The sequence below is a fragment of the Melanerpes formicivorus genome, unplaced genomic scaffold, assembly GCF_026170545.1.
Source record: "Melanerpes formicivorus ecotype bairdi unplaced genomic scaffold, bMelFor1.0.p_v2 SCAF_15, whole genome shotgun sequence".
NCBI lineage: Eukaryota > Metazoa > Chordata > Aves > Piciformes > Picidae > Melanerpes > Melanerpes formicivorus.
Window position 1 is genome coordinate 19,539,161 of NW_027142367.1, and position 24,602 is coordinate 19,563,762.

General features: G+C 49.1%; 1 protein-coding gene across 3 annotated transcripts in view; it reads right to left on the minus strand.

Moving 5' to 3' along the window:
• The window catches only part of TMEM245 (transmembrane protein 245), a 63,457-nt gene extending 39,512 nt beyond the window's left edge, over nt 1–23,945 (minus strand). Inside the window, exons 1-7 of one of the 3 annotated variants that reach the window (XM_068147745.1) lie at nt 23,232–23,945; nt 19,206–19,323; nt 17,329–17,430; nt 15,621–15,728; nt 12,503–12,715; nt 7,048–7,217; nt 2,354–2,377 (exon numbers count right to left, since the gene is read on the minus strand). In XM_068147745.1, coding sequence (XP_068003846.1) covers nt 2,354–2,377; nt 7,048–7,217; nt 12,503–12,715; nt 15,621–15,728; nt 17,329–17,430; nt 19,206–19,323; nt 23,232–23,843 — 1,347 coding nt within the window. In that variant the 5' untranslated portion in view covers nt 23,844–23,945. The remainder of the gene's footprint in view (nt 1–2,353; nt 2,378–7,047; nt 7,218–12,502; nt 12,716–15,620; nt 15,729–17,328; nt 17,431–19,205; nt 19,324–23,231) is intronic. The other 2 variants (XM_068147747.1, XM_068147746.1) reach the window with 2 other exon arrangements.
• Nucleotides 23,946–24,602: the final 657 nt, after the last annotated feature.

Sequence of the window (24,602 nt, forward strand, 5' to 3'; positions counted from 1 at the left end):
CTTCCAGCAAGTCAACCTCCTTCCTAAACTGAGGGGCCCAGAACTGGACACAGGACTCGAGGTGTGGCCTAAGCAGTGCAGTGTACAGGGGCAGAATGACCTCCCTGCTCCTGCTGGCCACAGTGTTCTTGATACAGGCCAGGATGCCCTTGGCCCTCTTGGCTGCCTGGGCACACTGCAGGCTCATGTTCAGCCTAACATCAACCAGCACCCCCAGGTCCCTCTCTGCCTGGCTGCTCTCAGCCACTCTGACCCCAGCCTGTAGCACTGCATGGGGTTGTTGTGGCCAATGTGCAGCCCCTGGCACTTGGATGTGTTCAATCTCCTGCCCTTGGACTCTGCCCATCTGTCCAGCCTGTCGAGGTCTCTCTACCCTCCAGCAGATCAACTCCTGCCCCCAGCTTGGTGTCATCAGCAAATTTACTGATGATGGACTCAATGCCCTCATCCAGATCATCAATAAAGATGTTAAAGAGCACAGGGCCCAGCACTGATCCCTGGGGGACTCCACTACCGACTGGCCGCCAGCTGGCTGTGGCACCATTCACCACCACTCTCTGTGATGGTGAATGTTCTCTGTTTTCAACAGCTTTCAGAGAGAGAGTGTGTCAGGTGTTTGGCACAACATGCAAACCAGACCTATGGTTTCTGTTGTAACAGCTACTGCATGGAAGAGGATGGGATGGTGTTTACAGAACCACAGTAACCATCCCGACCCTTGCAGCACTACCGCAGCGGTCGGGGAGAATGCAAGGTGCTGCCAGGAGCACAGCACGTTTCCAGGTTTCTGTTTAGTCACTTGGTTTGCAACTATTCTCTCACATACTAGATTTTCACCTTTGAAACTCTGAGGTCCTGCAGATGCACACATGCCACATGTATTCCCCTCCAGCTCTGTGCTTCGAATCGCAGAATCGTTAGGGTTGGAAGGGACCTCAAGGATCACCTAGTTCCAGCCCCCCTGCATGGGCAGGGACACCTCACACAAGAGCAGGTTGCTCAGAGCCACATCCAGCCTGGCCTTCAAAACTGCCAGGATTTTAGGCTTCTACCAGGAATGAGAAGCCTCTCCAGGAGTGAGGCTTCTACCACCTGCCTGGGCATCCTGTTCCAGTCTCTCACCACCCTCATGGGGAAGAACTTCTTCCTAACAGCCAATCTGAATCTACCCACTTCCTTTTTGTTCCATCCCCCCCAGTCCTATCACTCCCTGACACCTTCAAAAGTCCCTCCCCAGCTTTCTTGTAGTCCACATTCAGACACTGGAAGGCCACAGTTAGGTTTCCTTAGAGCCTTCTCTTCTCCAGACTGCACAGCCCCAACTCCCTCACAGTCTGTCCTCATAGCAGAGGAGCTCCATCTCTCTGCTCATCCTCACCACTCGTCTCTGGACACCTTCCAGCACCTCCAGAGCTTTCTCCTAGTAGGGGCTCCAGACCTGGACACAGAGCTCCAGGTGAGGTCTCACCAGAGCAGAGCACTGGCTGTGCTTGTTTGAAGCAATGACACTGCCTAAATCCCAGAGAGGTCTCACTAATGTTGAGGAGTTGTCCTGATGTGTGTCACACACGAGGCCAAACATGGACCAAATTAGTTTCAAAACTTCTCTTGGGATGAGAGTTCTACCAAGAAGAGGAGTTCACCCTAGCTGACTAAGGTGGACCCCAGGAACCAAGCACACTTCTCATAAAACACATTACACCATTTTGAAAGACACACAAAAGATTTAACAGAAGCTACACCAACTGCTTTGGTTTTTTTTACCCAACCCTTCCTTCCCTTAAGACTGTCATTAGATTAGTTCTGAGACTGTGAGTATTCTCATTCCACTCCTGTGCACTGAGTGTCACTGAGTGTGCAGGCCAGTCTGATGCTTCAGAAGGAAATGATTAATAGCCCTTACTGAAGCCAGTACTTGTGAGTGCTTAGAACTTCGCTTCAGAACCCTAGTTCACCCTCATCACACCCCTGTGAAGTCAACTGACTGATGCTCTCCAGTCCAGGAGAGACCTGGTTTTATGTCTGCCAAGAGGAGATCAGGTGAAGATAAACTGCTCTCAAATAAAAGTGCCACTAAATCAAACTACTGCCCACTGAAGGGCTGACTCAATATTCTGCTGTTTGAAACAATGGTTTAGTAAAAGAGAAGAGCTCAGGCAGAATTCTATGACCTTCAGTAGCTTATAGCAAGAGCTGGGCAAAAAAAAAAGACACTTGGATAGAAAAGACTAAGAAGCAAGGCATGTTAAGAAGTGCTCATGCTGCCAACCCAAAAGACCTCCCCCCAAACCCACAGAATCCATTAATTGGAATCACATTCCCCACCCCCCCACCCCCCTCCCTGTTTATTTACCTTCTCATTAAGCCAGTGCCACAGCTTGTCAGTGGCAGGGGGAGACAGAAGGAAACAGGAAAAGAGACAAAGAACACAGTGGAAAATTATTGGAAAATGCAGTAGTTCAGAAGGGAACAAAAATCATAACCAAAAAAGGTGGCAGCAATGAGAGGCAGGCAACAGGCAAGGTCATCACAGCATGAAAATGACATTGTTCCAGACAGGATGGCAAATCCCCATAGAAGGAAAAGAGCATAACAACTTCTGGTGCAGGAATCCAGACTGTACCTCTGGCATGCACTTGTTGAAGCAAAGAGGGAACATAACAAAGGCAAACAACTTGACTGGTATTAAAAGAGCTCTCCTCATAATCTGGGCAGTCACAGAGGGCTAACATTCCAGAGCAGGACTGGTGGAAGTACCCCAGGAAGGGTGCTTTTTGTTACAACACCAGGAATTCACACCAGGTCGCGTGAACAGTCCCATTTAGGCAGCTTCCCATGTGTTTTGAAGCACTCCTAGTATGCCAACTGCTGCTACACAAACTTTATGTGGATGCTTGGCTGGGTTTTTTTCCTTAGCACCATTCATATTCCAACACTTGCACCCAGTGGCACAGCATCAAACAGGCAATTAAATCTGTCATACATGCACCAGCAAATCGTAGATCCAATAAACAGATGGATTACATATCATTCAATGGGCTGTGCAGAAGGCATCCTGCACTTCTCAACAGCCAGCCTCTCCATTGGCAGTGGTTGTTTTTCCTTCCCAGTTTTCAGCCCTACTGCTCAAGCACAGCCATTTAAGGGCCCAGTCAGTGTAAGGCTGTGCTCTTAATTCTGGCCACGAGACATCAGTTCACAGCACGACAACAACAGCTCTCACCAGTTACCAGAAACTGCATCAGCTCCCAATGGGGGGAGAAAAACCCAACCAAACCAACAACCCAAGCCCAACATTTCAAACCTGGGGTTGGGGAGGGGTGGGAAATAATCTCAGAATGGTCATGAAGTTGTGGCAGAAGCAAGGAGCAGATTTACAAAGAGACATGGAAATAAATGGCACAAAGCACCCACTCCCACGAGCTCTCACTGCTCAGGGAATGCATCAGTCCCAGCAATGCAAAGCACTGACACAGCTTCAAAAGCCTCCTATTAGCACTGCAGAATTTGCTTCTATTTTACATCTCCCATAAAATGTAGCAAGTGTCAAGCTGCTTCCTGATTCCATGACATACTTTTGCCTTTAACTTTCCTCCTGCCTAGTAAAACCTCCTATATAGCAGGCTCCTTGCAGTGAATGTGTAGATCCCATGGCTGTAGGTCTCCCCTTTGCAACTCCAATCAAACAAAGGCTCGAGCTGTACTGTGAGGCTGAGATTTTAGGTGAAAGTGAAAAACCAAACTTGGGTATTTCCCCATCACTGCAGCCTCTAGAGGCCAAAATGCTGAGTCCAGTAAGTTGGAAGTAACATTACATGCCACAATCAACAACAATTGTTCAATGGATGTTTAAGGTAATGTCTGGGGGGGGCTCTACCTGCCTACTATCTTACCAATAAGGGTCTTTATGTAGTTCTACAGATGGAATAAACCTACCTTTAAAAACAGGCTATGGATTCATTGTGATCTTCAAGTCATTCAAAAAGGACTAAGGTTACAAACACTTCTCCAGTATTCCACTGGAAAACTATTAGATACTGTGGAAGTATCTCCTAGAACCACACATGGACTAGTGGAGACTCTGCCTAGTGTCTGTGCTTGCTTTTACACACTAAACCTGGTGCCAGAAGCACCAAACCTTCACTTCATTCAAAGTCCAAATGATGTATTACAGCTCTTCATATAAGTAATCCCAGTATGCTGCACCTAGCAAAGGCAAGGTCATTGCAATTCACTTAGCTCTGCCATGCATGCAAAATGCTAGCACACCCAAACCAACACAACTCTAGTGAATGCAGTGGAGCAACTGCTCATGCTGCTGGGCTCCCTCACAAGCTACCAGCCCAAAGGACAAGCCTTCTTTTAAAAATGAATAAAGAAATCACTGAAACCAATCATCAGTTCTTGGCTGCTACCACAAATATGCATGACACCAAATCAAGTTTTAGGATGACTGGCTGGATGACAACAGAAGTCTCCCTACCCCTTACCCTAGGATTTCTCTCACACCTCAATGGCAGAGGCACAACCAAGACTAAAGGACACAGTAGGGACATCCTATTTCCACAGTCCATATTTAAAGGAGGCCTGCACACGCAGGCACAGCCTCACCTACTGCTCTTGATCAAAGCTTCTCTTCAGTCCAAATTGGTCTGCATCTCCAAGATTAATGAGAAGTGGGCAAGAGCAGCAGCTCTTCTCTTACTGCTTTTGTTTAAGCAACAGATATAATCCATAAGGCTCAGAGGTTTGCATTCATGAGCAGTGCTCTCAATTTCTCATAGAGGGTTATTTTCTGGACAATCTACACTAGCCTTCTCAGCTTCACTGGAGAGAAAAAAGCCATGTCACTGTAAGATGTCTTCCTTGCCCTCACCAGCTCTAACTCCAAACCAGACCTACTTCTGAATCAGGCACACTACTTTTGAAAGACCAAGTAATATCACTGGGTATTGGTGTGAAACAGACCTTGTCAATGGCTTGCACTGAGCTAGGAGCCCAAATACCCCTGATGCTGAGATTCATTCTTCTATTAACTCAGTACACAAAAGCCAAAACAAATAACCAAAACAAATCACACCCCCCTCCCCCCAAACCAAACCAAACCAAACCCCACACAAAACCCAACCAACCAAAGGCAGCAGGTAGCTTCACCTCCCAGGAAAAGAGATTATAAATGCCATGTGTTTTAAAATAAGTATAACTGCAAAAGAACCTCTCCTTCAACCTTGGACTCTCACACAGAGACATGAGAGGCAGGATGTAACAATTTATGCTTTCTCTGGTTTGTGATGAATGATTTCCTTTCTCCTCAACAGTACCTACTGAAGGCAAAAGGTTTGGTAATCCAACCCAAACACAGCTCATTCATCCCTTCTAAGAAAACTCACAAGGATGCAATCGTCATTCCTCTCCTCTCCCTGTCACCACAAAACAATCTATGGTGTTACTCCCCACATCCTCAGAGGTAAGGTACACCCATGATCCTACAATGAAGACAGTAAGCATGGCCAGGAGAACTTCAAGCATCACTGGGATAAGCATTGGAAGCCCACCCAGGATAAATCCAGGTGAACTGTAATTGGAGTAGGCACATATGAGGACAAGAGAATCAAGCAGAGTATCAAGTATCCTTCTTATAGCAGCTAGAAGAGCTTGAATTGCTTTAATACACACAACACAGATGGAAAGTGTCTGTCATGTAGAAGATAGGAGGTGGGGGGAGGGGAGATGGAGAAATGAAGCTGTGTCAACACTATCCTTTGGCTTAGACAAGAACCACATTAACATGAACTGACCTTAAATACATTGAAGGTGCAGAGCAGGAAGCTCTGCTGCACATGACAACAAAAGCCCTACCTTCTTTCAGGAGAAAAGACTTAGTGGAAATCAGAAAGACACTGCCCCACATAGTTCAGCAGTACAAGGGTATTAAAGCTGACAGCTCATGAAATGCAATACACACAGTGCTTTGCAAGCAAGATGTCTTCAGACATCATGAGACCTTTTAACAACAAGCCTTGGATAATTTAAGCTTTTATCCTAACATGTTAATTCTTTCCACTGCATTTGGGAACCCTTCTGTCTTGTTCATAGCTGTATCTGGAAAGGCTTTTCCTGCTTCCTGCATGAACTCTGTGAAACCATCCCTCATTCCCCACAGCCGCTGCAATGGTTTGTTGACCTTTTGGCACACATTAACACATTAGGTTTGGGCCTAAGGTCTTTTCCTGTAGGAATTCAGAGATCTAAACCAGACAGGTTTGTCGAGGCACAGATGCTCTGACAGATGCACTTACAGGGCTCAGCTCTTCAGCTAGAGCAACTCTGAGGGAACAGCTTTTCCTAAGGCAGAGAATACTTCAAATCAGTTACAGACAGCAGACTCTTGCACACTAGCACAGCCATTACAAACAAAACAAGTAAACCCCTACAGTTCTGAATGCCTTCATCAACTCTATGGAGCTCTCCCACTCTGCAATGAAAATGTGGGCACATTTTGAGTAGAGGAGAAGGGAGGGGAGCACAGCAGCCTTGTGGCACTTCCCAAATACCACATCTCTTCCCTTCTGCACCGCCATGCTGCTGTGCTCAACAGCTGCACTTCAGTATAAACAAACATGCTTGCACTAGTTCAAGCCCTGCTTACAGAACAAAATGGGTTGCCTTTCAAATGAAGTTTTCACAGAAGTAGGAACATCTCAGCCTTTAGATTAAAACTCATTAAGGTGAACCTCAAAATCTCTGTGATCAGGCAAGGTGACTGAACCATGAGAACTTGGGGTTAGACAAGGAATCTTCAAAGCTAACTCAGCATTTTAAAGAGAGTGACTTCTGTCAAGCTTTACAGAGTCTAAATGTGTACTTCAGTGTGAAGAGTGACAGAAGAGACACGGCTTAAACCACACCACAAAACAGATACAGTTTTACATGCCAGACGTGTCCCACTAGCAAGAGACATTTACTTTAGAGTAAGAGCCTCACAGCATACAGAGAATAGAGAACACAATAAACTTTCAGGCTGCTTAAGGAAATGAGGAGAAATACCTTACTGTCAAGCTTCAGCATGACTCTCCCAAGCCCCCTAATGGGCCGCGGAGCAAGCGCGTCCTGGCGTTCCGTCACAAAGCCTTCAGCGAGTTGCCACCAGCGTCTGCAGCGGCTTGCCAGGAAGTTCACAACCCCAAAATGGATCACGAGCTTTTTAAGTGCCCAAACTGCAACCACAAGAAAGCAATTAGGCATTACAGCTTTCAGAGGAGCCCCCCAAGACAACACATCCACTTCAATCTGAAAGCCCTATGAAAAAGAAAGAAAAAGGATGATCTTATGATTTTTTTTACACTAGAAACCTTTTCCAGATGTTTCAAGCAATTTCAGTGCTCATCTCTTCACTGCTTCACAACTGTGCCTCTCCACAGGGAACTTAGATGGCAGCAGAAGAAAAGGGTCTGCACACTACCTCATGACACCACTAATAAACTTGTGCAAGTCCTGGGCTACGTAGGAGTCATTCCCTGGTCCCAGTACAGTGGATTTACCCCAACTTCACACATGCACAGACAAGAACAGTGTGGCCAGCAGGAGCAGGGAGGTCATTCTGCCCCTGGACACTGCACTGGTTAGGCCACACCTCGAGTCCTGTGTCCAGTTCTGGGCCCCTCAGTTTAGGAAGGAGGTTGACTTGCTGGAAGGTGTCCTGAGAAGGGCAACAAAGTTGGTGAGGGGCTTGGAGCACAGCCCTGTGAGGAGAGGCTGAGGGAGCTGGGGTTGCTTAGCCTGGAGAGGAGGAGGCTCAGGGGTGACCTTATTGCTCTCTACAACCACCTGAAGGGAGGTTGTAGACAGGCAGAGGTTGGTCTCTTCTCCCAGGCAGCCAGCACCAGAACAAGAGGACACAGTCTCAGGCTGCACCAGGGGAGGTTCAGGCTGGAGGTTAGGAGGAAGTTCTACACAGAGAGAGTGATTGCCCATTGGAATGGGCTGCCTGGGGAGGTGGTGGAGTCCCCATCCCTGGAGGTGTTCAGGAGGAGACTTGCTGGGGTGCTTGGTGCCATGGGTTAGTTGTTTAGGTGGTGTTGGATTGGTTGATGAGTTGGACACCATGATCTTGAAGGCCTCTTCCAACCTGGTCTATTCTATTCTATCTAAATATCAAGTGCCACATTCAGATCTTAACAGTGTATTACACATCAAATTGTCAGCCTCAATTCTTCATGTTTTTGTACTCTGTAGTGTTAGAGGACACAGTCTCAAGCTGTGCCAGGGGAGGTTTAGGCTGGAGGTGAGGAGAAAGTTCTTCCCAGAGAGAGTTGTTGGCCCTTGGGATGTGCTGCCCAGGGAGGTGGTGGAGTCCCCATCCCTGGAGGTGTTCCAGAGGGGACTGGACGTGGCACTTGGTGCCATGGTTTAGTAGTCATGAGGTGTTAGGTGACAGGTTGGACTTGATGATCTTTGAGGTCTTTTCCAAGCTGATTGATTCTATGATTCCAAAGCTGTACCTTTCCTTCAAGTGTTCAGGTGAAACTTCCTTTACTGCAAAGTGTTGATTCAAACCTTCAGTGGAAAGGCTGATTAATCTCTCCTTTAAACTTCAAAAGCATTATTTTAAGATGAGCTTTTTGTCTTGGCTGGAGGAAGGTCATGCCATTTCAGAACAATCCACACTGCTCCTCAAAACAGGACCAAAGGAGAAACATTTACAACTTTATTTCCCCAAAAGGGAAGCACTTTGCTACCACAAAGAGCTTCTCTCCAACGCTCCTGACACACATCAGTGTAAAACAGTCTAGGATTACAGTAAAGTGAAAGCTCATGCCTGTTGACTTGCTATGAAATAAAACACAGACCTCTGCATCAGGCTTATGGTTCTCATTTTGCAGTGGCACTGCTCTCCCTCACTGATTAACACGTGCAGAATCATAGCATCACAGAATCAACCAGGTTGGAAAAGACCTCAGAGATCATCCAGTCCAACCTCTCACCCAACTCCTCATGATTACCAAACCATGGCACCAAGTGCCATGTCCACTCCCCTCTTGAATGCCTCCAGGGATGGGGACTCCCCAGGCAGCACATCCCAATGCCTTACAACTCTCTGGGAAGAACTTTCTCCTCACCCCCAGCCTAAACCTCCCCTGGTGCAGCTTGAGACTGTGTCCTCTTGTTCCAGTGCTGATTGCCTGGGAGAAGAGACCAACCCCTACCTGGCTACAACCTCCCTTCAAGGGAGGTGTAGACAGCAAGGTCTCCCCTGAGCCTCCTCTTCTGCAGGCTAAACAACCCCAGCTCCCTCAGCCTCTCCCTCACAGGGCTTGTGTTCAAGGCCTCTCCCCAGCTTCATTGCCCTTCTCTGGACATGTTCAAATCTCTCAATGTCCTTCTGAAACTGAGGGGCCCAGAATTGGACACAGGACTCAAGGTGTGGCCTAACCAGTGCAGAGTACAGGGGCACAATGACTTGCCTGCTCCTGCTGGCCACACTATTCTTGATGCAGGCCAGGATGCCCTTGGCCTTCTTGGCCACCTGGACAGCTTGTAAATCATCCCAATCAAGAACATAATTGCAAAGCCCATGATCAATGTGAAAATTTCATTGGAAGCTCATAGACTTTTAGCAGTCATAACACACTCTTTTTACTCAACACAATGTTACACCAGTCAAATAACCTAGCTTTTCTTCACTGACAAGCAGCAAAGCAAGGCATCCTCCAAAGGCCCTGGCCAATTTAACATCAGAACAGAGGAGTGAATGAGCTCACATTACACACACAGATTTGTATTCCAGCTGATTTTGCCAGAGCATTGCTGCAAACAGACCAGTCACAAACACATCAACCCCAGATGCATTGACTCCAAGGATGGTAACAGACTGGTCTGGCAGGGCAGCCCTGCTACCACCTACTGACACACAGGAAAATGATGGTGCATCCCCAAAGGGAAACTGTTAGCAACACAATCACATGAATTTCCCAATTTCTCCCTGAATTTTTTTACACCAGAACTTAACTTGAGTGAACTTCACATTTAGATCCAGAAATCAGACTAGGTGTTTGAAATGCTACACACGGAGTAAACTAACAGTGGGCAAATGCCAGCAGTGCCTGGACAATCATATTTATAGCCACATAGATAGATACCAATCATAGAATTGTTAGGGTTGGAAGGGAGCTCAAGGATCATCCAGTGCCAACCCCCCTGCCATGGGATTCACACTACAGCAGGTTGCTCACAGCCACATCCAGCCTGGCCTTAAAAACCTGCAGGGACAAGGCCTCCACCACCTCCCTGGGCAGCCTGTGCAGTCTGTCACCACCCTCATGGTGAACAACTTCTTTCTAACATCCAATCTGAATCTACCCATTTCTAATGTTTTCTATTTTGAATGGCCTTTCCTGCCACAGTGCAGCACCTCCTGAACTGCTACTGGATCCTGCTCCCACACAGCTAATCAGCTGAGCCTGTTACACATATAGTCAGCCCTAAGCTGTGCCAGGCTCTCACCACCCTCGTGAGGAAGAGCTTCTTCCTAACATCCAATCTCAATCTACCCACTTCTAGTTTTGTTCCACTCCCTCTAGTCCTATCATTACCTGACACCCTCAAAAGTCCCTCTCCAGCTTTCTTGGAGCCCCCTTCAGATCCTGGAAGGCCACAATGAGGTCACCTGGGAGCCTTCTCTTCTCCAGACTGAACAGCCCCAACTCCTTCAGTCTGTCCTCATAGCAGAGCAGCTCCAGCCCTCTGCTCATCCTCCTGGCCCTGCTCTGGACACATTCCAACACCTCCAGATCCTTCCTGTAATAGGGGCTCCAGAACTGGATGTTGCCCCTCCTTAAATTCAAGTGTACTTCTAATAAAGCTTTTTGCTGCTGCTGCTACCATAAAAGCCTGTTTGCTAAAGGAGATCACATACTTACTGCCACACATCAACAGCACAACAACTCCTCTGTCCTCCCAAATTCACACCATGCTTCTTGGAGCTGTGTGAAATGAAATACACAGCCAAGAAGGTTAACTTGAACTTTGAACTGGGCACTTGCCAGAGTTGTACAGGAGCCTGCTCTCAGTAAGCCACTGGTAACAGCCTACATTCTTTTGCCTGGAGAGCTCCCAACATCTGGCACTTGGTTTACACAACCTCTGGCACCACCATGTGGCAAATATGGGATTGATGCCCTTAAAGAAACACAGCTGTCAGCTTTCCTACTAAAGATCACATGGCAACTGTACAAAACAGGGGGGGGGGAAAACACAGTGCAAGTGCCAGCAGCTATCTTGCAGGCTGAAGGTTCCTCTGATTAAATGCAGCTTAAGGTAAATACACACACTGCTACTCAGCAAAGCAAGACAGCTGACCTGGAATGACATGCTCATGCTCTGCCACTTTAAAGTAAGTGTTTAAATACCTTCTAAATGAGTGCACACTCATTGCAAATGATGTCACCAGGTGCTACACTCAGTCACACAGCTATAATTACATGGGGTTTAAAAGAGACAGGAGGGAAAAAGCCAGGGCTGTTACTAGGAAGGCTCCATAAGTGCTGACTGACAGCTGCCTGAACATGAACCAGCAGGGTGCCCAGGTGGCCAGGAGGGCCAAGGGCATCCTGGCCTGCAGCAGGAAGAGTGTGGCCAGCAGGAGCAGGGAAGCCATTGTGCAAGGTGTGCACTGGTTAGGCCACACCTTGAGTCCTGTGTCCAGTTCTGGGCTCTTCAGTTTAGAAAGGACATTGAGAGACTTGAAGGTGTCCAGAGAAGGGCAACAAAGCTGGGGAGGGGTCTGGAGCACAGCCCTGGGAGGAGAGGCTGAGGGAGCTGGGGTTGCTTAGCCTGGAGAAGAGGAGGCACAGGGGAGACCTTCTTGCTCTCTGCAACTCCCTGCAGGGAGGTTGGAGCCAGGTGGGGGCTGGGCTCTTCTCCCAGGCAGCCAGCACCAGAACAAGAGGACACAGTCTCAAGCTGTGCCAGGGGAGGTTTAGACTGGATGTTAAGAAGAAATTCTTCATAGAGAGAGTGATTGCCCATTGGAATGGGCTGCCTGGGGAGGTGGTGGAGTCCCCATCCCTGGAGGTGTTTAGGAGACTGGATGAGGCACTTGGTGCCATGGTTTATTTGATCAGATGGTGCTGGGGGACAGGTTGGATACAATGACCTCAAAGGTCTTTTCCAACCTAGTTTATTGTAGTCTATCCTATGAAGAGGAAGGAAATCAAAGTACTCTAAAGCCTAAGTATTCTTGTAATGTAAGGTATGGCACAAAATTATTCCAGGTAGCTACCACACTCCACAGACAAAGCACTTTTACAGAGCTGTCCCCTACACAGTAACAGTGCCCAGCAACCCTCCTGTCTGAAGCTGCAATTCATCTCAATCTAAAAGCATTTACAAGACCTGTTGCTAAAACTCCTATCAGGCCCTTCCTTCTACTCTCTCTCACACAAAGCCTACGACTATCCAAAGTCCTCCTTTAACAAATATTTCCAGTCATTGGGATCATTACCTGCAAAAGGCACTGGCAGCAGCTGCACAATCCAGAAGTTCAGCCAGATCTGGACAGTGACGATGGCCCACACCAGCGTCACGAAGTAAATGTCACTAGTTTTCTTTTTTCTAAGCAAAGAGCCAATCTCAGGCCTTGGTCTGCTCCCAGCAGAGGATGAAGAGGAGGAGACAGATGCTGAAGCATGTGCTGGTTGATCACCTTCTGTTGCTCCTGAAACAAACAAATGCAAGCAGAGAAATGGAAAGGATCACATCAGCGTTCACACACTGTCCCAAATGAAATCGTTGTTGTTTGTTTGGGTTCTATGTTTTGTGAGGTGTGGGACGGTTTGGGTTTTTTTTTTTCCTGTAGTAGTGATTGCCCTACAAGACAGAAAGCCACTGATCATTTTTGACAGGCTGTAACAGGGATCCCTAAGTCCTCCCACATCATTCAACAACATGCCAAGAAGAACCAGGAGGAGGGGAAGAGAAGATACTACCATCTTCAAAAGGCCTCCTGTCACTGCAGAGACATGAGAAACTGAATAGATTTGTGTTAAAGAACCAGGAAACTGAGAACTATAAAGCACCATTCACTCCTAAAAGAAATCCAAAGTCTTAAATCTCAAGATTGGCTGAGAGCCAATGGGCTGGACTGGATGATCTCGAAGGGCTTTTCCAACCTGGTTAATTCTCCTCTAATGAGTGAACTTCATTCATTAACATATCTTTCTAACACTAAAACACCCCCCCTTCAGCTGAGAAGTCCCCTACCTACAAGGCCATGCCTCTCCAAGCATGCACTATACATACATTATTGAATGAAGAGGTGATTGGGAACAGTCAGCATGGCTTTGCCAAGGGCAAATCCTGCCTGACCAACCTGGTGGCCTTCTATGAGCAGGTGACAAAATTAATAGCTGAGGGGCGAGCAACTGATGTCGTTTACCTGGAGCTGAGCAAAGCCTTCGACACTGTCCTGCACCACATCCTGGTCTCCAAACTGGTGACACATGGGTGTGATGGGTGACCACTAGATGGATAAGGAACTGGCTTGATGGCCGCACCCAAAGAGTGGCTGTCCATGGCTCCATGTCCCAGTGGAGGCCAGTGACAAGTGGAGTCCCTCAGGGATCAGTCCTGGGACCTGTCTTATTCAACATCTTTGTGGGGGACATGGACAGTGGCATTGAGTGCACCCTCAGCAAGTTTGCTGATGACACCAAGCTGTGTGGTGCAGCAGACAGCTGGAGGGAAGGGATCCATCCAGAGGGACCTTGACAGGCTGCAGAGGTGGGCACAAGCCAACCTCATGAAGTTCAATAAGAGCAAGTGCAGGGTCCTGCATCCGGGTCGAGGCAATCCCAGGCACAAATACAGGCTGGGCAGTGACTGGCTGGAGGGTAGCCCTGAGGAGAGAGACTTGGGGGTGCTGGGGGACAAAAAGCTCAACATGAGCTCTCAGTGTGCACTTGCAGCCCGCAAAGCCAATCAGATCCTGGGCTGCATCAGGAGAAGTGTGGCCAGGGGCGAGGGAGGTGATCCTCCCCCTCTACTCAGCCCTGGTGAGACCCCACCTGGAGTACTGTGTCCAGTTCTGGAGCCCCTATGACAAGAGGGATGTGGAGGTGCTGGAACGTGTCCAGAGAAGGGCCACGAGGATGATCAGAGGGCTGGAGCACCTCTCCTGTGAGGACAGACTGAAGGAGTTGGGGCTGTACAGTCTGCAGAAGAGAAGGCTCCGAGGAGACCTAATTGTTGCCTTCCAGTATCTGAAGGGGGCCTACAGGAAGGCTGGGGAAGGACTTCTCAGGATCTCAGGTAGTGATAGGACTAGGGGGAATGGAATGAAGCTGGAGGTGGGGAGATTCAGGCTGGATGTGAGGAGGAGGTTCTTCACCATGAGAGTGGTGAAACCCTGGAATGGGTTGTCCAGGGAGGTGGTTGGGGCCCTGTCCCTGGGGGTGTTTAAGAGCAGGCTGGCTGAGGCTCTGGCCAGGCTGATCTAGTGTGGGGTGTCCCTGCCCATGGCAGGGGGGTTGGAACTAGATGATCCTTGTGGTCCCTTCCAACCCTGAATGAAACTATGAAACTATGAAACTATGAAACTATGAAAGGTAGTAACATTGTCTTGAAGCAGATGACTCCCAAGAGACTTCTGATTTCCAATTCAAGTTTTGGAAGTCCATATCCTGTCAATTTGAATCGCCTGGTTTGTCTGCTCACAGGAACTGCACAAGTCCTTTCTATTTCCAGAGATCTCACTCTTCTAAGAAAGTCTGATTGGCCATTGGGATGTGCTGCCCAGGGAGGTGGTGGAGTCCCCATCCCTGGAGGTGTTTAGGAAGAGACTGGCTGAGGCCCTTGGTGCCATCGTTGAGCTGATTTAGTGTTGGATGACAGGCTGGAGTAGATGATTTCACAGGTTCTCTTCCAACCTGGTTAATGCTATTCTATTCTATCTCCACAACAGCCTAGTTCTCTAGCATTGCATGCCATCAAAGTCCTACCAGGAAAGATTATGGTAAGGTTCAAAACCAGTGATGGACTGTTAAACACCTTTGCAACTCTTTGAGGTCTCCAGTTGTGCTAGCACAAGTGCAAGCAGCCTTCCTCAAGCTACAGCATCAAGTAAACTCACTGCAGGAAAGACTGAGCATGCCATAGGTAAAAACAGAAGCAAGGGGTTGGGGTGACAGGGGGGAGAGGGGTGTCACTGAGGCATGTACAAAACTTACTCTGGACTGCCTGCACCTGGTGCAGAGAAACAGTTCTACCTTGTAATTGCCAACCAATCAAAAGGAGGCTAGGGAAAACAACATTAGTAATATAGAGTAGTAAAAAAGCCCATGCCCTCACTCTAAAGAAACAAATTCCTCTAGTCAGGCCTTTGAAATGTACAGGCAACCACACACAGAATCATCTCAAGACAGTGTTTACCTTACTCCTTTCTTAACAGTTTTAAAACAGACTGACCTCATTTCAACATGGAATTTCACAAGGCAAGCAGAAATGAACTTCTTTTTTCTGACAGGATGAAGGGAATAAAGACAGTTTTGAAGTTGGCTCCTAATGCCCTCCAATGTCATGCCTTCAGAGCAAATTCAAATGTTTCTTACAGAGTGTTCAGTCACCTGAGGGCTGGGAGGAACGCTCAGCGTTAGACTCGTCTTCGGCCATCGAGATTGCCATCACAATTGTTGAAGCGGCAATGGAAATCATCTGGCCAGGAAGCTCTGCCCCTGTGAAATGTGGGTGTACAGAAAGAGAAGCTTGAGTCTTAGAAGGTTGATATTCACCAAAGCTGCCAGGCAGCAGAGGTTAGCTGTACAGACATTGGCAGGTTTTACTATGCATTACACATGGTCAACACAATCACACAAGGAGGAGTGCTACTTAGGTTAGTACTACAATCCACCCGGCCCCAAGACACCAAGCCAGCTATTTGCTTAGCACTTCCCTTCCTAATGAACTGCTACCAGGCCATTTGCAGCTGCTGCTAGCCTGACTAATGTAATAAATCTTTATACTGGATAATCAATTTTGCTAAACAAGATTATGATGACTCTCAAGAAACCCAGAACAGCAAGAGAAGTTTCCTGAAGCAATCATGCAGCTAGCACTAGGAAGGACATCTGCTGACATCTGCTTTCATGCAGACCTGACTCACACCAGACAAAAGTCTTTTTCCTCAAGGTCTACTAGCAAGCCATAGTTATATAAAAGCATTATTTCACAAAGACATGATTGGATGCAAGGAATTTGCTGTATGGAGTTGTCTCAGTCTACCTCATACTCTATACTCCAAGAGGTACTACACCCACACCACTCCTTACGTCCACAATTAGCCTCTGATTTCAATTCTCCTGGCTTGCCTTAGGCTTGAATCTACATACAGCATTCTGTAAACTTAAGCAATTGAGCTGGATAGGCCACAACAGCCCCAGGCAGTGCTACAGGCCGGGGTCAGAGTGGCTGAGAGCAGCCAGGCAGAGAGGGACCTGGGGGTGCCGGTTGACAGCTGTCTGAACATGAGCCTGCAGTGTGCCCAGGCAGCCAGGAGGGCCAAGGGCATCCTGGCCTGCATCAGGAACAGTGTGGCCAGCAGGAGCAGGGAAGTCATTCTGCCCCTGTACACTGCACTGGTTAGGCCACACCTCGAGTCCTGTGTCCAGTTCTGGGCCCCTCAGTTTAGGAAGGAGGTTGACTTGCTGGAACGAGTCCAGAAAAGGGCAACAAAGTTGGTGAGGGGTTTGGAACACAGCCCTGTGAGGAGAGGCTGAGGGAGCTGGGGTTGCTCAGCCTGGAGAAGAGGAGGCTCAGGGGAGACCTTCTTGCTCTCTACAACTACCTGAAGGGAGGTTGTAGACAGGCAGAGGTTGGTCTCTTCTCCCAGGCAGCCAGTACCAGAACAAGAGGACATAGTCTCAGGCTGCGCCAGGGGAGGTTTAGGCTGGATGTCAGGAAGAAGTTCTACACAGAGAGAGTGATTGCCCATTGGGATGTGCTGCCTGGGGAGGTGGTGGAGTCACCATCCCTGGAGGTGCTCAGGAGGAGACTTGACAGGGTGCTTGGTGCCATGGGTTAGTTGGTTAGGTGGTGTTGGATGATAGGTTGGATGTGATGATCTTGAAGGTCTCTTCCAACCTGGTCTATTCTATTCTATTCTGTTTGAAACAGCAGTGACTGCAGTAATTTTCTGGAAAGAACCAGGGGTCAATTCAGCAGGAGCAAACCCCTCTGAAACTCCTGCAGTAAGTCCTTGCAGTCTGCATGGACACTGAGTCTACAGTAACACAGTCTGGTTTTTTCAGCTGCAAGAAATGGGAACTTTTTCCTTACCAGAAGACTCTTTCCCGTTGTGCTGTTCATGCAACATGCCTACAGTCATCAGAACAACTATAACCAGAAACACAGGAATTCTCCAGGAACCTGCCACAGAAGCTAAAAGATACAGGGATGAGGTTTTCACAAGAGAAATTATGCCACTAATAAACTTCACATTTAACAAAACCAAGAGAGGCACCACACCAAGAACCGCTTGGGCAGAGACTAAGCAGTGTCATAACACAAACAAGTCTTCAACTGCAAGGTAGAAAACACAGACTAACATTTCATCAATGAATAAACCATGTCACTACCATTCCTCACTTCAGTGACTTTATGCTGATAAAAACTGTGCTCTACAAACCAGGCAAAAGTACATCAAAATACACACAGAATAAAACCATTTTCTCTATCAGAGGTAAGTGTGGTGGCTTAAGCCTTAACTGGGAGTTAAGAGCTCAGATGGGGGCAAGGCTGAGAATCTCTCCCCTGCTCCCCCCTCCTCCTTCCCAACAGAGAGGGAAAAAAAAAAAGAAAGGAAGGGAGCAAATCCACCAAGCAATAATTTGGAGTCAGCCTGGAAGTAGAGAGGGAAAGAGTTTCCTTTAAACAATATCTATAGAACAATGCCAGGTAAGGTTCACAAGGGCAAGGAACAAGGATGGATGGGAGGGGGACAAAGAGGAAGAATACAAAACCAGTCTCTCTCTGAAGAGGCACAGAGGCAGCAGGGAGAAGGATCAGGCCTGACCACGTGGCAGAGGAGCAGGAGGGCAGCTGCAGTAGCTCTCATCCAGGAGAGGCAGGAGCCAAAAGGAGAGCTAATAGCTGCAATGTCCTGCTTTTTATACCCTAGCTGGGCAGGGAGGGCGGAGTGGAACAGACTCAGCTTCCCAGGGGGAAGACACCCTGCAGGGAGGTCAAAGCACCCACAAGCCCTCCCCCTGCTTTGTTTTCAGAATGGGCGTTAACCCACGGCAGGAAGTTCAGTTCCACCCCCCCACCCCGTCCCCAAACCCTGTACTTATGTTAGACCTCCACAGCATGGCATCAAGCTGAGCCTTCTTGGGCTTTGGCATTTTAGGTAGCACTCCCAGCAAACACAAGACTGTCAAAACATAAGCAAATGCAAAGCTGCTCATCTGTCACTTAAAATCTCAGGAGCGTCCGTGCATGGTCAGAGCAACCCTTGAAACCTGCTGCTACAGCAAAGCAAGTCCTGAAGCATGCTGTGAAACCTTCTGTCAGGAGAGTACTTGATTATTCACAGCATTCTTCCACCACAACTCTGATACAATAATACAATCTGATAATGTTACATGAAGCATGCAAAATAAAGCTAATACTATTAGATCACCAACCTGATCACCAACCAGGTGATGCCTGGGGGATGTGGGGCAGGCTGGGGATGGAGTCTGCCTGGACTGCAGCAAGGCCTTTGCCACCATCCCCCACAGCAAGCTCCTGGCCAAGCTGTCAGCCCCTGGCTGGGACAGCAGCTCTCTGAGCTGGGTTAGGAACTGGCTGGAGGCTGAGCCCAGAGAGTGGTGGTGAATGGTGCCACAGCCAGCTGGCAGCCAGGCACCAGTGGTGTGCCCCAGGGAGCAGTGCTGGGCCCAAACCTGTTCAATATCTTTACTGATGATCTGGATGAGGGGATGGAGTCAGTCATCAGTTAATTTGCAGATGACACCAAGCTGGGATCAGGAGTTGATCTGTTAGAGGGTAAAAGGGCTCTGCAGAGTGACCTTGCCAGGCTGGGCAGAGGCCAACAGGATGGCATTCAACAGTTGCCAGGTTTTACACCTGGCAGCGAAGCAAACAGCTGGCTCTGTCTGCAAGATGAGAGAACCCCAGTAGGTGCATTAGAGTCACAACTTCTTGTTACTCACCTAAGTGAAAGAGCAGCATAATCCAGACAGGGACAGACACCGCTTTTAGGTAACGCTCAGTGCTGACATTCCACTTGAATGAGACCATCAGCAGGTAGCCAGCTACCAATGTCCATATCTGCAAGAGAAAGAGACAGAGGTATGCATACAGACATCAGCACAACAGAGATGTGTTTTTATGTGACTGTACACACAGATGCACATAGCCCTAACGTTCATATTGAGAGAACTAAGTCAGGTTACAAATCTTTAAGAGCTTCAGAGCCATGAATCAATCACAGGAGGTTTTTATCTCCTTCGTCCATGTAAGAGAAATGTAAAGCTTGTGCCGAGAGTGAAGGCAGGCTAGACATGCTTTTGGTCTGCCTTCAGGATGGTTCTAAAGTGAAGGGGGTATACACTGTGCTGGACTCAAGCTTTGAAGGAAGACAGTTTTGCACCTGAGGCCAAATAGTTACTCTGGAACTATTCCCAAGAGGTGAGAACTTCAAGGAAGCAGTGGCAGCACCAGCCGGGCAGAGCCAGTGAAGCACCACTCATCCCATCACACAGCAGCCTGCCAGCTCTGTGTTCTAGTCTGAAGAGACGGAGGCAGTTTTAATCCACAGCCAGCCAGGAAGAAGTACAACAAAAGCAGCTGTTCCTCAGCAGTGCTGGTCCACAAACCAGCCATGCCTTTACATGACTTGTGACACAATTCCATCGAATCATTAACCAACACCACTGAGGACACAGGAAAATGTCCATGGCAGTGTACCAGGGGGCAGATGTGGCCATTTGCTGCTTCTAACTGCCTCCTAGAACTCCACTCAGCAGACAGATCACAAAGCAGGATTCTAATTAAGAACTCAAAGATAACGAACTTGAGCTTGAAAACGCTGCAGGCTCAGGCTGTGCCAGGGGAGGTTTAGGTTGCATGTTAGGAAGAAGTTCTACACAGTGAGAGTGATTGCCCATTGGAATGGGCTGCCTGGGGAGGTGGTGGAGTCACCATCCCTGGAGGTGTTCAGGAGGAGACTTGCTGGGGTGCTTGGTGCCATGGGTTAGTTGATTAGGTGGTGTTGGACTGGCTGATAGGCTGGACACGATCTTCAAGGTCTCTTCCAACCTGGTTTATTCTATTCTATTCTAAATCTAGGCCAGTCCAAAGGGTTTCAGTTCTCTTTAAATTGCCAACTGGGAGCAAAAATCACACCACAGAAAGATGCATATTTTATGTTAAGCTCAAACATCTGGTAGAGTGTTTTGATCAATTTCAGTGTTGGAAAGGCTGGGATTTATCACCACGAGTGTATCACCAGTGTTGCTGGAACGCTGCTCTCAGTTACAGCTGAGAGAGTTTGAGAAATCCAACATACCCTGTCAGCTTTGGCATCATCACTCCAGAACAAACTCCTAGTACTCACCTGCTGACATTTATACTGCATTACACTGAAGAGCAGAACTCTTTATTTACATAGGTCACTCCCCTTTTTTCCTTCATCAAGGAGTTAATCTCTAAAGAATCTGTCCTGTAATAGTTCATTTAACAGCTCACAGCTACTGAAAGCAGAAAGTTCATTCTGCACACCAACTTCAACATGCACCCAGCCAGCACAAGCTACCCAAGTCAATAAATGATCCAGAAAGAAACCCAGGATCTTGTAATCTAAATCATTTACTGCTAAATGGACTCATAGAGATAAGACAAATATTGGCAACAGTGCTACTGAAGTGTGTGTCAGAAGTGGGATAAGCAAGTACAGCTCCTCACCAGTCACAATGCTGTCAGAACAAGAGTTTTCCTTGGAAAGTTGCCCCAGCAACTCCACATCCAGCAGCAAACATTTCCTACCTGCTTCAGTGAAACAGGCAAGCCAATGCAAAGGGAGGTCTTATGCTTAGGAAGTAAATCATATGGCTGATAACAACTTCCCATCACTACCAAGACATGCCTACACTCTTCCACAATTCAGCTGAAAGTAAAGATGGTTTTCCCTTGCCTCTTTTCACAAAGGGAGAGAGATTGCCTCTAATCTACTCAGTCTTAATTATATTTCTAGGAGCAAAACAACCACAGAAGTATCTCCCCTTGCGTCTTCCAGCATATGGCAACACCGCAGCATAGAAAGCCAAGAAAATCTCCTTCAACAGATAAAACATTCTCCTACCCATCCTAGTCACCCTAGAAACAACTCAAAAAGTCTCCACTGAGAAAACCATCACTTTTTTGGTTCTGGTACACCCCTCCCAAGGACCAGCACACCCTGGCTTCACCAGAGGAATAAAGCCAGCATCCAAAGACCACGTGCAGTCCGAAAGCAGAAGCCTGGATGAGCTTGTGATTTTTTTTCAGACAGATTCTTCTCCACATAAGCAGCTTAGTTTTAGGTGGTTCTTCAGTTTGACCTCCCCCTATAAACCCATTAAACTCTGTGTGTAATTTTCCACCCTAGAGACTGTTTTGTTTATTTAAATAGAGAGGAGCAGCCTGAAAAAAAAAGTGTTTGACCCTAAGAAACGAGAGTGTGCCACTCATCTATCAGCTTCCTTTTGGACTCCCCAGCTCAAGAAAGACAAGAGACCTGATGGAGAGAATCCAACAGAGAGCCACGAGGATGATTAGGGGACTTGAGCATCTCCCCTGTGAGAAGAGACTGAGATCCGTAGGGCTGTTCAGTCTTGAGACGACTGAGAGGGGATCTCATCAATGTGTATAAATATCTGAGGGGTGGGTGCCAAGTGGAGGGGGCCAAGCTCTTTTTGGTGGTGCACAGTAGTAAGACAAGAAACAACAGGTTCAAGATTGAACACAGATTTCACCTCAACATGAGAAGAAGCTTCTTTACAGTGAGGGTGACAGCACACTGGAGCAGGCTGCCCAGAGAGGTTGTGGAGTCTCCTTCTCTGGAGACTTTCCAACCCCACCTGAATGCCTTCCTGTGTGGACTACCCTAAGTGATCCTACTTTGGCAGGGGGGTTGGACCAAATGATCTCTTGAGGTTCCCTTCCAGCCTCTAACGTACTGTGATACTGATCTCCTGTGGTTTCACATATCCATTTACCTCAGAGCCACAGCATTGTCTCCGTTTCAATTGTAACTAACAAAGTGAAAAGTAGCGATGCCAGAGGTTTTAACTGGAACACCTCCTGAAGACAAGGCGGGGAGAAGCGGTCTCCCAGAAATCGTATTATGTAAGCAAACTTTTTAAGTTAAACAGCTTTACTTTTTACCCTTCAAACCGAGTTTGCACGATTTGACACTTTAAGAAAACAAAGAATAAAAACCCGTACACTGAGAAACGAGCCCGAAGGAGCCTTCCCCTCCCAAGTCGCTGAATCGCTATTTCACAACAACATACTCTAAAGCTTAACTGAGCTGATGTTTGCCCGGGACCTCACTTGAATTACCTCTGACTTAACAGCATTTCAAAACTGGGGCATGACTAAACTACAGACACGAAATACTGACAAAGAAAGCGTCTCTGCTTCTGCTGCGCCCACGGAACACCTCCCCACGCCACGGGTTACAGCTCGGGGGATGTTAGGTAATAGGTTGAACTTGATGATCTCTGAGGTCTTTTCTGAACTGGTTGATTTTGTGATACTTCAGACGCAGTTTCATGGCCAAAGCTTGGTTTGCCCTACACCACCGCGGTGCTGGGACTGCTAATGCCTTGCCCCGGCTCCCCGCCCGGCGCTGCTGCGCTCCCCGAGCACTAACCCCTGGGCTGCGATAACTTCTGCGTCCTTCAGCGTAAAAGGGTGGGGGAGAGAAAATGAAGAGAAGAAAACCAAACACAGTAGGCAAGGGAGACTTCAAACGGGGGCCTCACGATTTTAACCGGCGGCGTCCGCAAACAGCTGCCGTCCCCCGCCGCCGCGCAACAAGTGCGCAGCCAGCCGCCCGCTCCGGGCAGGTGGGCGGCCACGGGCGAGCGGCGAGGGCCACAGCCCAGCCCGCCCCGCCGCGCCGCGCAACTCCAACGCGGGGACGGAGAAGCAGCCCCCCGGGGAAAGCCGGCCGCCCCCTGACGCCTACTCACCCACTGGCTGCTGAAGTAGTCCAGCCCCTGGCAGATGAGGCGGGCAGCTTGGGCCAGCAGCACCTGCACGCCTAGGGAGCTTCCGAGGCAGTAGATCCCGTAGAGCAGCGGTCCCCCCGCGCCCAGGAGCAGCAGGAGCCGCCGCCGCCGCAGCACCTGCTCGCCCAGCGCCTCCACCCCGTAGTTGGCGAAGCAGATAGGGAGGAGGAAGGCGGCCAGCAGGACGGGAGTGCGAGAGCGCTGCAGGCGGCCAAGCCAGCGGCGGCCCAGCGCCGTCAGGGAGCTCTTGAAGGGGTGCAGGAAGGTGCCGCAGAGCACAGCCCAGAGCAGAGGCCGAAGAAAGGCCTCCAGGATGAAGTACACCAGGACGGCGGCCCCACAGCACAGCCCCGCGAAGAGCAGCGCCCCGGTGTTGTAGAAGGCCTGCTTAATGGGCTTCTCCAGCCGCGGCAGCGACATTCCCGCCGCCCCGGCAGAGCCGCCCAGCGGCAGCCGCGCCACAGCCGCCGCGCCCTCCCCCGCGCTCGGAGAGCCGCCCGGGCACTGCGTCTGTGCCGGCGAGCCCGCAAGGGCCGCGGCCGGAGCTGCCGAGGGCTCTCCCTGATCAGCCATGGCGCCCAGCCCTTTCGCGCAGCGCCCAGCCCGGCCGCCGCTGCGAAGGGCAGGCGCGGAGCTGCTGCCCCCGCCACCGACGGAGGCGCGCCAAAGTGGCCTGCGCTGCCCGGGGGCTGCCGGAGCCTGCAGGGCAACGCCGCTCCAGCCACGGGCGTGCGCCCCGCCCAGCGAGGAAGGGGAGGTGGCCGGCGGGAAAGGGTGCTGGGAAATGTAGTTCTGCTCCGGGAGAGCTGGCGGCCGGGATCCCTTACTCCCCCCCCGCCAGCAGCGAGGCCTAGCGGAGCAGCGAGGGCGGGACCGGGAGGTCCTTCATCCTGTCCGTCCCGGGTCCGTTACCGTCGAGTGGGGCTGGAGGCTTCCCAGCCAGCGCGCTCGTTGCTCTTGGCTGAAGCCTGACAGAGCCCAGCAGCTTGTTTCATGGCCTCACCCCCGTGCCAGCGGCACAGTCCACTTGGAGCCCCGTTAAATGCTCTCCTGCCTCTGCTTTAGTCTCTGGAAGCAGAAGACACTGGGGAATTTGCAGTGCCACTGCAAAGTGCAGAGCGGGACTGTTAAACAAGCAGCAGAATTTTGTCTGAACGTGCTCTGATATGAAATGATTTAAAAAGGAAGCATCTGTGCTTTTGGTGGGAATTAGGCCCCCTAAAAAAGCAGTTGTTTTGTCTTGGTTTTTTTTTAGACCTGGCATTTCTGACACTCTGTTGATCAAATGTGTTTTGCAAATAATCAAGGGGAGCTTATTTCCTGTGTCTGACA